At 36.6% G+C, this 12,923-nt stretch overlaps 1 protein-coding gene across 1 annotated transcript; it reads left to right on the top strand.

Moving 5' to 3' along the window:
• Positions 1 to 273: 273 nt before the first annotated feature.
• On the top strand, positions 274 to 12,855 carry thbs3b (thrombospondin 3b). The gene is made up of 23 exons (XM_016466262.1): positions 274 to 550; positions 2,430 to 2,636; positions 2,755 to 3,008; positions 4,017 to 4,119; positions 4,896 to 4,922; positions 5,017 to 5,099; positions 5,356 to 5,407; positions 5,519 to 5,667; positions 6,893 to 7,030; positions 7,117 to 7,191; positions 7,316 to 7,468; positions 7,711 to 7,821; positions 8,141 to 8,248; positions 8,414 to 8,573; positions 8,658 to 8,776; positions 9,450 to 9,502; positions 9,712 to 9,905; positions 10,238 to 10,416; positions 10,556 to 10,604; positions 10,749 to 10,945; positions 11,586 to 11,758; positions 11,875 to 12,014; positions 12,138 to 12,855. Exons 1-23 carry the CDS (start codon positions 469 to 471, stop codon positions 12,191 to 12,193), a joined length of 2,862 nt encoding a protein of 953 aa, XP_016321748.1. The 5' UTR covers positions 274 to 468; the 3' UTR covers positions 12,194 to 12,855.
• The last annotated feature ends 68 nt before the right edge of the window (positions 12,856 to 12,923 follow it).

The following is a 12,923-nucleotide window of genomic DNA, read 5'->3' as shown; positions in this document are numbered from 1 at the left end:
TCATAGCTTTATTTTGTACTCTGGGCGTAGTATATGCTTCATTCACAAAACCCAAACTCGGTAGATTTATTTTTAGTCTCAGAAACAAAAACTTTGAAAGATATTTTCATTTGTGCGGTGAAATTCAATCCAAGAGGAGCTCAGTGCAGTATGAACTGAAGGCGCAGCGGGAGAGAGCCGCAGTAAATACTTGTGAGTTGATAGACAAGGCTCGTTATCTCTCCCCTGCCGTCGCTGCTGCTCAACTTCTGTTTCTCATTTGGGACAGAAAGTGTGGAGCGCTGCAGAGCCTCGGAGGAGCCTCCAGACACTTTGAGCCCCGGGCCGTTCAGGTCACAGAGACTCAGCGGGGTTATGTGATGTTATGAGGCTCTTGGAAGCTGGTCGCGTCTTTGGGAAACGGGAATTTAACTGGATTATATTCTAATCGGGTCATTAAACAATATCTGCTGGATTTGGTTCAAGAGGATGGAGTTGAGGAAAATTGTGCCAAATCTGCTTGTCCTGTACGTTGCGTTTGGACACTTCTCCGAATCGTCGGAATTTAAAGGTGGCCTTTTTATTTTAAATCATACAGTAGGCTACATATTAAAATGTAATATGATTTGAATGTTGTTGTTATTTCCATTGGACTGTAACGCTGCTTTTCTTAAGTTCGTTTTGACAATGAAGTGATGGTGTAGGCTAAGTTCATTGCTCTCACATTCTTGGTGACCAAGTGGTCATCTGGTTAGTTGTTGTGCTGTTAAACCATTAATTCATAACCCAAATTGTCCTTTATTGTCTCATTTCATGCTTCCCTCAGTGCTCGAACAATGAGATAATGACATGTAAATGGAAGCTGTTATCCATACAAACATTGATTGTCAGAAATGAACTATTTATTAAGGGGCAATATATGCCCCCTAGATATGGACATTTGCCTCTTTAATGGACATTTGTTATTATGGCATGTAACTCTGGTTAATTTTTTATTGCACATCTTTCCTCGAATGAAAGTGCATATAAATGTAAAATGTTATACATATATATAAAAAAAACTAATTTGCACAAGAAATAATTGACTGAATGATGTTTATATAGAGAAATATTTATAAAAACAATTAAGTAAAAATAAGAATGTGCCTCCTTCCATTAACGAGCTTTGCATATAGCCCAGTGGTTCCCAACCCTGGTCCTTGAGGCACCCCAACACTGCACATTTTGCATGTCTCCTTTCTCTGACACACCAATTTCAAATCTTGGAGTCTCTACTAATGAGCTGATGACCTGAATCAGGTGTGTTTGATTAAGTAGACATGCAAAACGTGCAGTGTTGGGGTGCCTCCAGGACCAGGGTTGGGAACCACTGATATAGCCTACCAGTAGAACTATAGGGACAAGAAATAAAGGTAAAATATCCTTTATCTAGAGGAATAGAGCCAGCTTCAGTTTAGTTTGTGGCTTGCACTGTAAAAGTAACTAGGCTACATATTTTCCAGTTTATGGGACCTTTTAAGTCATAAATACTAAGAACATGAAATTACATAAGAGCCCATGTTTCACCAACAGAATCCCCCAAAAGTTATCCCAACTAGTCAAAGGTTTCTGAACAAAGAATTTCAGATTGAACAATATACTGAAATGTTAAGAGTTTGTGAGTTCCCAGCATGCATTGCAGCATGAATATAATAGGCCTATAATCAAATCAAATAATTTTCTAATTATTATTTCCCGTAACTTGAAAAAGGTCACTTGCTTAAAAGTCAACAACTCTGTACAGTTTAGAGAGAAGCCAAAAATCACCATGTTAGGTTATATAATAATAGGACGCAGGAGAAGAAAGTTCAACACTCTTCAGCAATAAAAGAGTGAAACACAAATGTTATGCTTATGTAAAGTCTTACAAATCTAAATTTTTGCTTATTCATGTGGTAGAATTGGATAATCGGAGGTCAGCAGCAAAGACAAATAGGATTAAATACATAAAGGATATATATGTTATTTAACATATTTAGTTATGACAGGTTTATGTCATTCTGAGTTTGCATTTCACAGTTTTTATTCATTTTGATATATCACGTTCACATGTCAGTCAATAAACGGGAAAACAAAGTAACTGGAGTTGCTTATTTGACAAAGTAACTGTAGATTAAAAAGTAATGTGTTACTTTACTAGTTAGTTGAAAAAGGTAGACTATTACTATTCAGACTATTTGTCTATATAGTAATACCGGCCTGAAGCAAACAAATATACTATGCCTATATATTAATCTAAATGCAGTAATTAACATTAGTCTGGATTTGAAGCCTGATTTCAAAACACTCTCCGTCCACATTTGTGTTTTCAAGCATTCTCCAAAAGTTTCTCGTTCATAAAATCATACATGTTACTGCACAGGTTATCTGCGCATGTGATTTAGCCTTAAAATCTATACTCTTTCTTCCAGTGATTAATGTATTGGAGCTCCATGATGCACGTCAGACAGCTGCAGCTATAGAGAGTCTGTCTGGAGCGCTGCAGACGGTAGGAGATCTGTACATCACCTCCACCTTCATGCTGCCACCCAAACTCAGCGGCGTATTGTTCGGTCTCTATGATAAAGAGGACAACAAGAAATACCTGGAGGTTGCTGTTGTAGGCAATATCAACAAATGTAAGCTCTTTTTGGGTCATTTGCTAACATTTCCTCAAATGTCATTAGGTGCTCTATAAGTCGATATTTGCTTATGATTCATGTCTTTGGAAAGATCACTTCTCCTTTCTCTCCTCAGTACTGGTTCGATACTTGTGCTCTGATGGAAAAGCTCATGCTGTCAATTTACAAAACCCAGTCCTCGCTGAGGGACGCACCCAATCACTTATACTCAGAATGAGTGGACTGAGACGCAGTCACATAAACCTAGAGCTTTACGTAAACTGCCGTTTGGTGGACTCTGCTCAGGGCCTCCCTTCATTTGTCGGGCTTCCATCAAAGGCAGAATATTTGGATGTTCGCACCGGACAGAAATCTTATGCCAGGATACAGGTGATTCATTTAGGTCAACAATTAATGATCGTTTTTTTGTCATGCAGTCAATGTGAGTCAAAGTAACTGTACAGCAAATTTAAAGGGATAGTTTATGTCATGATACTTTATGTTCCAAACCTATAAGACTTTGTTCATCTTTTCGAAAAACACAAATGAAGATATTTTTAGTGAAACCTGAAAGATTTCTGTCCTTCCATTGAAAGTCCACACAACTAAAACTTAAAATGTTCATTGATATTATAAAGACATTGTTAACATAATCCATAAGAATTGAGCAGTTTAATCCAAGTCTAAAGAGATCACTTTATATGACGAACAGATCTAATTTAGACTTTTAGTCATACATCTTCAGAGGCCACTAATATGGATTAGGCTTTATGTGGATTATGCTGTACGCTAAAATAGCTTTTTGTGCTTTTTAATGTGTGACCATTTTGTTTATGTGGAATTTCAGTGGATGAACGAGTAAATTACAGAATTTTAATTTTTGGGTGAACTATCCCTTTACAGTAGATGCACACCTCATAAATGATATTTCAAATTGTGTGATTTGTGCTTTTTAAGTGACTTAATTATTTGAGCTGGCAGACAGTAAAACTGGTTAGAAAAGTCTCATAGACTTAAAAAGAGCAACTCGAGCCATACAGACCAAAATATCATAGAAACTCAGAGGTGGGCTCTTTTAAATCAAATCCATTTGCCTTTGCCACCACTCACAACCTAGCATAGAGATTTGTATGAACCAATGTAAATATCTAATTAGTGTTGTCTTCAATATACATATGCAAAGTTGTGCAGACATCCTAGTAAATGTGTTTAGTACAACCGTTGTTGTAACAGACCATGGATGTTTGATTTTGCATCACCTGACTCACTGCTCTGTTTAAATGATAGGTGTCAATTAGCCTGTGTGAAGGTCAGTGTGTTAAAGTGTGTAAGAAGAGGGATGAGGAAGCATGTAAATGTGCTAGTATTGAATATGTTTCATATATGTATATATTTTAGGGTTCAATAGAGTCTGTTAAACTAGCTCTCGGAGGCTCTCTCGCTACAGCTGGTCTTCTCATTGACTGTCCATTCCAAGGAGATTCAGCTATAAGCAATGCAGGTAAGCACTATTCTGACAGCATAAGGAGAACTTGTAATGTTTTTCACACACTGTATTTAAAAATACATTCTGCTCAGTATAATATTCCATTACGAACAGTGTCATGTCATCATACTGCCCTCTTGTGGCAATGCAGAAATTCCACAGATATTATTCCTACAAACAATTCATACATTTTGAAAATGAGGAAAAACTGTAGAAAACTGTAGAAAAAAGTTTGGGGTCAGTAGGATTTTTTAATACTCTTATTAAGCAAGGATGCTTTAAAATGGATCAAAGTGACAGTAAAGATATTTATTATGTTAGAAAATATTTCAATTTAAAATAAATAATGTTCTTTTGATTCAAAGAATCCTGGAAAAAGTGTCACAGTTGCCACAAAAATATGAAGCAGCATAACAACTGTTTTCAACATTGATAATAAGCATAAATGTTTCTTGAGTAGCAAATCATCATATTAGAATGATTTCTGAAAGATCATGTGACACTGGAGTAACGATGCTGAAAATTCAACTTTAGCATAACAGAAATAAATTACATTTTACAGCATATTCACATAGAAAACAGCTATTTCAAATTGTAACAATATTTTAAAATATTGCTGTTTTACTGTGTTTTTGATCAAATAAATGCCACCTTGGTGAACATGAAAGACTTCTTTCAAAAACATTAAAAAAACTCTTACCAACCCCAAATGTTTGATCAGAAGTATAAATATATTTATTTGTTTTTGAACTAGAAACTTTCGATAAAATGTGACTGTTGTTTCTTTACAGTAGGCAGTGACATTAATGCCATCCTCGGTAAATATTAACAAAGATTCAATCATATGTGAATGTATTACAGCTGAATTATTTTCATGTCTGTAATGCTTTTCTGTGATAATAATGTGGCCAGGTGATCACACCAAAGCTCTGATCGGACAGTTGATCATCTTTAACCAGATCATGGGAGAGCTGAGAGAGGATATCAGAGAACAGGTAAGAGAACACCATAGAGAGAGGAATGAATGAATGAGGATGAAAATAGGAACAGGCTTAGATGTCTTCATCAGCCCTATAATTGAATATGAGATTATGTGGCTCACAGGAATAGTTTTCACAAATCACTTAACTATAGTTGTCTCTGCATATTACGCTTGGATTGGAGGATATATATTTTATTACATACTTCTGTTTTTAATTGGGACATTGCATTTTATCAAATTTAATTCTTTCTACTTTGATGTGTTTTCAGACAAAAGAGATGTCTCTCATCAGAAACACTATTCTTGAATGTCAAGTGTGTGGTAAGGGATGGAGTAAGAGCTTGGAGATGGCAGATCATGTTTTGATAAACATGTCTGAAGATTGTTGTGATATAAGGGTAATCTGTATGTGTGTCTCTCTCTGTTTATCAGGATTCCATGAGCCTCAGTCCCGATGTCATCCTAACCCCTGCTATAACGCTGTGAGCTGCATGGAGAGCACGATGTACCCAGGATATCAGTGCGGCCCCTGTCCAGAGGGCATGACTGGAAACGGAACACACTGCCAGGACATTGATGAGGTTCCTGCAGACAGCATATTATTATTATTATTATTATTTTTCATTTTATTACCTGAGTCATGCCCCTGTGAAAAAGTACTTTTAAAAAGAGTACTTATTATAGAATTAATGGACTTTATAGTATACTTATATGCAAATTGAGTGTAATGTGTTTCGACACTGTATTGTCTGTTCATTGCAATTCAATTATACTGTTACATTATATTGAATGCAGTTAGCTGAATTTTTGTTTGCTTTTTTTGACCCACTTAAGTAGGACTTAAATACATCTTTATATGTAATTTCATAATTTTATTTTCTTTGAAATATGGATACAGTCTACTGCTGAATGTACTGTAAAAAAACTACATTTACTTTAATGTCATTTCTATTGAAAATTGTATTTCATATATTTAAATGTTAGTAGACATTTGAAACAATTAACTTGCATTTTAGTACATTTAAAATATATTAAAGGGGTCCTATTATACTCTTTTACAAAGTCTTGATTTTGTTTTGGGGGTGTACTGTGATTGGTTAGCTGGGCCAGTGTGTGCTGTGATTGGCAGCACTCGGCGCCTGGTCGGGAAATGTCACGGCCTTTACCATAGCCGCCTGCCAGCTTCAGTGTAAATACTGCGTCAAAATCAAATAAATTTGAGTGCGATTTAAACCCGGATGATTGTAACCACTCTAAGTCCCATTCGTCGATTTTTGTTTTATGAAAAATCCCGGAAAATATGCATTGTAGTCCAAACGAGCCGTTCGTTGTAGTTTTTGAAAAGTGATTTCTGTTAAATAAAACATCTCCTTTTGAAGTGGACTTTGAGCTTTGTAACTTTGCAGATCTTTTTTATGCTCAAACAGCAACATTACAGACTAACTAAAGTTGAAAAGTGAAAAAGCATAATAGGACCCCTTTAACTTTAAATGTAATACTGAATATTATCGGTAAAATTATAATCAAGTACTTAACATGTGCTTTAGTAAAAATTTAAAATGTATTTTAAAGTAAAACTTAATTTGACATTATTACAAAGTGCACTTTTAGGTGTGTTAAGAAACATAAAAGTGTCCTCTCTATAAGTTCTCTATAAGTGGCCTTTTATTTCATTAATATCATATCATCTTAAGTAAATTTTTAATAAACTTTTAAGATTTGAAATACACTACCAAGTGCACATTCAATACAATTCAAAACAATTTTTCACTTTTCTTATTCTCTCAATACCTCTCTTTGTCCTAGTGTACTGCTCAGCCCTGTTTTTCTGCAGAGTTGTGTGTGAACACAGCTAAAGGCTTCACCTGTGAGTCCTGTCCCATAGGATTCACTGGTCCAACACTCAGGGGGGTTGGTGTTGAGTTTGCCAAGAGCCACAAGCAGGTAAAAAGTATCAAAATTCAATTACAACAGAATTTTACATCGAAGTGAATAGGCTTTTACTGTGGGAATGTTGTTTATTTTTTCAGGAATGTGTTGATATTGATGAGTGTGCTGAGCACTCTGTTGCCTGTGTGCCCAACTCAGTCTGTATAAATACAGTGGTGAGTAAACTGTCAAAATTTGCATATAAATTAAAAAGCACTAGAATCGGCAAGTCAAGCAGAGCAGCCATAAGTGATGAAACATGAATGTACTACTACCAAACTGACTGCTCTCTTTTTATAGGGATCGTTCAAGTGTGGCCAGTGTAAAGCTGGATTTGTGGGTAATCAGACTGCAGGCTGTTTTGCAAGGAGGACGTGTGAAACTCTGGGCTATAACCCCTGTGATGTGAATGCACACTGTATGATGGGCCGCAACAGTGACATTTCCTGTGTGGTGAGAATCTAAAAACTCTAAAAACTTCATAATAAAGCCAGATAGATAATTTCCTACTTGGAAATGTTGAATCCAAAATCTTGCATTTGTGTACAAGTACATGCAGCTCTTAAGTGAGACAACAAATTCTTGTTTTCTTGTAATGTTTTGCATTACTTATTTGCTTCTTTTAAAAAAGCTCAAAAAGAACAACCCAGAATTGTCCAAATGGCTGATTTTTCTCTTCATTTTGTGTCTTGCAGTGTAACGTTGGCTGGGCAGGTAATGGGAACACCTGTGGTCCAGACTCAGACATTGATGGTTATCCTGATGGGCCTCTTCCATGCATTGACAACGACAAACACTGCAGAGCGGTACATACTCATTTTACAGTGATTTTAGGAGGGAATTCACTAAGAATGAATTGCATGTTGCAGCGTAATAGCAGTCCAAATAGCACCTGTTAAATTGGATTGCAAGTAGGTTTTATGCGTTAAAAAAATAACATGACTTTTCATGAATTTGTCCAATTAATTGCTTAGAATGGTTTTCTGCTTAACTGATGACAGCCTTCCTTCAGTAAAACACATATACTTTAATTTCTGTTGTGATTTCTTAACAATTTTGGTATAATATGCATATAAAATTTAATATTCCTTGAATAATAATAATAAATTGAATATCCCTGTGCAGGACAACTGTGCAAATACCCCAAACTCTGGGCAAGAGGACACAGATGGAGATGGGATTGGTGATCAATGTGACGAGGATGCAGACGGAGATGGAATTAAAAATGTTGAGGTTGCTGATCAAGTTGTGAAGAATTGTAAAAATATTTGAACAATCATTGGATACCAAACTGTTTTCACTTTGGCTGATGTCCTTCAAAATGTCTTTTTTTATTTATGTAGAAACAAGTTCTTCATAATGACACATTCTTAAGCAGTAGCTATTTAAATTTTTCAGGACAACTGTCGTCTGGTACCCAATAAGGACCAGCAGAACTCTGACACAGACTCCTATGGCGATGCTTGTGATAACTGCCCCAACGTTCCCAATGGAGATCAGCTTGATACTGATGGCAATGGCAAGGGAGACATCTGTGACAATGATATTGATGGAGATGGTCAGTCCCATTCACTTTCATCTGTTCTGTGGTTTTACAGCATTGTACCACATCGTCTGTTTTCACCACTTTATTTTTTTACAGGCATCCCTAACGTGTTGGATAACTGTCCTAAGATACCCAACCCCATGCAGACAGACCGAGATGCAGATGGTGTAGGAGATGCGTGCGACAGCTGTCCTGAGGTCAACGATCCATTGCAGGTTAGACAAAGAGAAGTACTTAACGCAAAATGGTAGGGAAGGGAAAAGGGGGTGCCTTTAAGGACAAAGCGGAAGGTCCATCATGTAGGTTGAGATGTCTAAAAAAAGGCAGGAAGAGATACATGCTGAACTAGTGGGGTCATCAGGTTGGAATGATGTAAAACTGTATCATCTGTGTAGAAGTCATAGTAGAAGAAGCTTTTATGATAGTGCCCAGTGAGGTTGTGTATATTGAGAAAAGCAGAGGTCCAAGCACTGAACCTTGCGGCACCCCAATAATCTAGATGCTGTCACATGAAGTACAAGTTCCACAACACGTCTACTTAAGCAAACTTTGATCATATTTCTCAAGACAAATCATTCATGATTGACCCATCACTAAATCAGAAATGTTTGATTTTATAACTACATATACAGTAGTTCATGTTAGGGTAAACTGCTGTTGTTGAGCTAACAAGAGGTGAGCACTTGAATGACATCACGTTAAATGTACCAAGAACAACATTTCTTCCATAAGTATTATTAAAAGGCACATAAATTATATATAAAATAAAGTTGATTGGATTTTGAACAAGTAGTGGCACTTGAGTCAGTGAAGGCAAAGGGACAGGTACTCCAACCACACTGCTTTTCAAATTCAATGATTCATTTCCATATTTTGCTGTTTTTGCAGTCAGATATGGACAACGATTTGGTGGGAGATGTATGTGATACAAACAAGGACATGTAAGTACCTGTGTAAATAAATACTTATTTTACCCAAGAACAGGTATAATGATTTTTACTGTTCTCAAAGTGTTATACTTGATTTAAGTTAGTTTCCTTTTGGTGTATGTCAGTTTCAATGTTCTTTTTGCGGTGAGATTCATTACTCAGCAAAATCCGCTTGTCATTCATTCTTTAAAGCTCTAGTGAAAATGATTCTCTGTGTGTAGGGATGGTGATGGTTATCAGGACACGCGGGATAACTGCCCTGAAGTGCCCAACAGTTCTCAGCTGGACTCAGATAATGATGGCATCGGGGACGAGTGTGATGATGATGATGATAATGATGGAATTCCAGATATCCTTCCTCCCGGCCCAGATAACTGCAGACTTGTTCCCAACCCCAGTCAAAAAGATACTGATGGTCTGATTCTTAATTCTGCATTTTGGAAAAGCATGCTAGCATACTGCTAAAAGTATTATCTCTGACTTCTGGAGTTAATTAAGTTTGACTGGAGTGAACACACACAATTTGATTAAAACAAATGACAACTTTTTATTTCTGAGATGATATCTGGACCATACATAATGTGTGCTGTTTCGCAGACTTTTCATAAAAAAAAAAAATAGTATGCAGTATCCAGTATACTAGTATTCTTTTCCAAAGACACCTTACATCTATAGCATATTTATTTACTGTCTTACTGATCCAATCTAGAAATGAACATGTTTGTTTCGTACCTTCTCTCCCATCAGCTAATGGGGTTGGTGACATGTGTGAGACAGACTTTGACAATGATAAGGTGACTGACTTGATGGATGCATGCCCTGAAAGTGCAGAGGTCACTATGACAGATTTCAGGGCATTTCAGACAGTCATTCTCGACCCGGAAGGAGATGCTCAGATCGACCCCAACTGGGTGGTACTGAATAAGGTGATCATTAAATTATCATTTACTTTATAATTTTGGGCTTTTATTTTATCAGCTAGTCTCTGAGCTTTTACTACACTGTTGTGCACATTGTTGACAATGTCTGTGAAGTATTGTACAACAGCTTTGGTGTTTTTTTTAGGGAATGGAGATTGTGCAGACCATGAACAGCGACCCTGGTTTGGCTGTGGGTACGTACGTAAACACATTTTCATAGAGACTCCATAAAATAAAAATTGGCATTTGTGATTTTTACATTTACTTCACTTCCAACAGGTTGATATATACATCTCTGTGTCTCAACGGCTGTATTAACCTCTTTATTCTTTATTTAGGCTACACAGCATTTAATGGTGTTGATTTTGAGGGAACAATCCATGTGAACACAGCCACTGATGATGATTATGTGGGATTCATCTTTGGCTATCAGGACTCTTCCAGCTTCTATGTGGTGTTGTGGAAACAGACAGAACAGACATATTGGCAGAATTTACCTTTCAAAGCCTCAGCTCAGCCTGGACTACAGCTTAAGGTGAGAGGAAACGCAAAATACATATTGAAATTGTTTAAAATATGTAATCGAACTATGCACATGATATGCAGTGTAATCTCAATTAAATGTGAATACTTGCTGAGAAAAGCAAAGCAAGGAAAGTATATTATTGTGGCAGATAAATAAAGCATTGTATTGCAGAAATGTCAAACGTGTTGCATTTTTAAGAATGTGAGACAGGAATGTGGAGAAAAAGAGAGCAAAATGGGATTGGGACATAGTATATTTAAGATGTAATTTATTCCTGTGATGCAAAGCTGAATTTTCAGAATCATTACTCCAGTCTTCCGTGTCACATGATCCTTCAGATATCATTCTAATATGCTAATTTTCTGCTCAATAAACATTTCTGATTTTTAGTATCAATGTTGAAACCAGTTGTGCTGCTTAAAATATTTGTGGAAACCACAAAATACCGTTTTTTTTAGAATTCTTTGATATACTGGAAAGTTTAAAATATTTAAAAATCTTAAAAGTCACATTTTATCAATTTATTCAGCATCCTTGATGAACAAAAGTATTAATTCCCCTTAAAAACAAATCTTGCTAATTTTAAAAGTATAGTATATAAAAGTAGTGTATACATCACCCAGTCTCTCTTTTTACCTCACTCTTCCAGGCAGTGAAGTCTCGTACAGGTCCTGGTGAGTATCTGCGTAATGCCCTGTGGCACACAGGAGACACACCAGGGGAAGTTACTTTGCTCTGGAAGGACCCAAGGAATGTGGGTTGGAAGGACAGAACTTCCTATGGCTGGCACCTCACTCACCGCCCACAGGTGGGCTACATACGGTGAGAGCTAATCTGACTTTAAACTTTTAAGAGATACACAAAACAAGTACTGCTTACTACTAAAACTTGGAAAAATTGTGTAGAGTTTGACTGGATTCTCTATGTCTATGGTGTAGATTAAGATTGTATGAAGGTACAGCACTGGTGGCAGATTCAGGAGTCCTGATAGACACAACTATGAGAGGGGGGCGGCTGGGCATCTTCTGCTTCTCTCAGGAGAACGTCATATGGTCTAATCTTGGCTATAGATGCAATGGTTAGTAGCATGATTTGGGATGCATTCTGAGCATCTGAGGGTCAATTTGACAGCTGTTTGAACATGCAGCTCAATACAGTGTTTGAGTGTCTCAGATTAACTCCCTTTTTGTATATTGCACAGATTCTATTCCAGATGACTTTATGCTGTACCAGAAGCATATGAATGTGAGGACATAAGCATCCCCTCATCTCAAGAAGCTGTGTGTTTATGTATTATGTGTGTTCAGAGAGGTAGGATGAGATAACGATTGAAATTAGTTTTTTATCTTTTGAAATTCTGAAGAGTATCAAAATTATACACTACACAGCACACGTTTGCATTGTGCACCATCATGAGTATTATGGTGTGGTATAAGAAAAATGTTTTACTGTGCTATTTGGGTGAGAATCAACAAACCCTAAGATATAAAGCTAATGGAATAAATGTTCTAAATATTTAAAAGCAATTAATAAGGTTGTAAATTAATACAGGCAATACAAATGACTAAATAAGTTGACTGAATTTGGCGGCTTGCAAATATGTTCATAAAAAAGAGTCCATAGACATTTGTGCATGATAAATGTGCACAGTTGTGTTGTCTTGATTCAGTGATTGAGCCATTTTCTCATGGTTTTCCCATCCAGGTCCTCATAAAGCCACTTTCATCCAAAGAGACTATGATTGTGAGGTTATTTTGGTCATTTCAGTACCATGGACAGTGCTCTACTACATATCTGCCACAGTGTGGCACAAAACTTTACTGAAGAAAATAAATAAGGGCGTTTAGAAAAATGCATAACAGGAGTATTTGTATGATTTAGCCCAGACATAAACAATTTGGTGGTTAGCCATGGTGTGAGATTAGGAGCCACAGCAGTATAAGCAAGACGAGAGAATGCCAGCAACAAACTAAAATAGAATTCACAC

This window comes from Sinocyclocheilus anshuiensis, unplaced genomic scaffold (genome assembly GCF_001515605.1).
Source record: "Sinocyclocheilus anshuiensis isolate Anshui unplaced genomic scaffold, SAMN03320099.WGS_v1.1 scaffold132, whole genome shotgun sequence".
In the NCBI taxonomy this organism is placed as follows: Eukaryota; Metazoa; Chordata; class Actinopteri; order Cypriniformes; family Cyprinidae; genus Sinocyclocheilus; species Sinocyclocheilus anshuiensis.
This window is presented reverse-complemented; position numbering and strand designations above follow the sequence as displayed.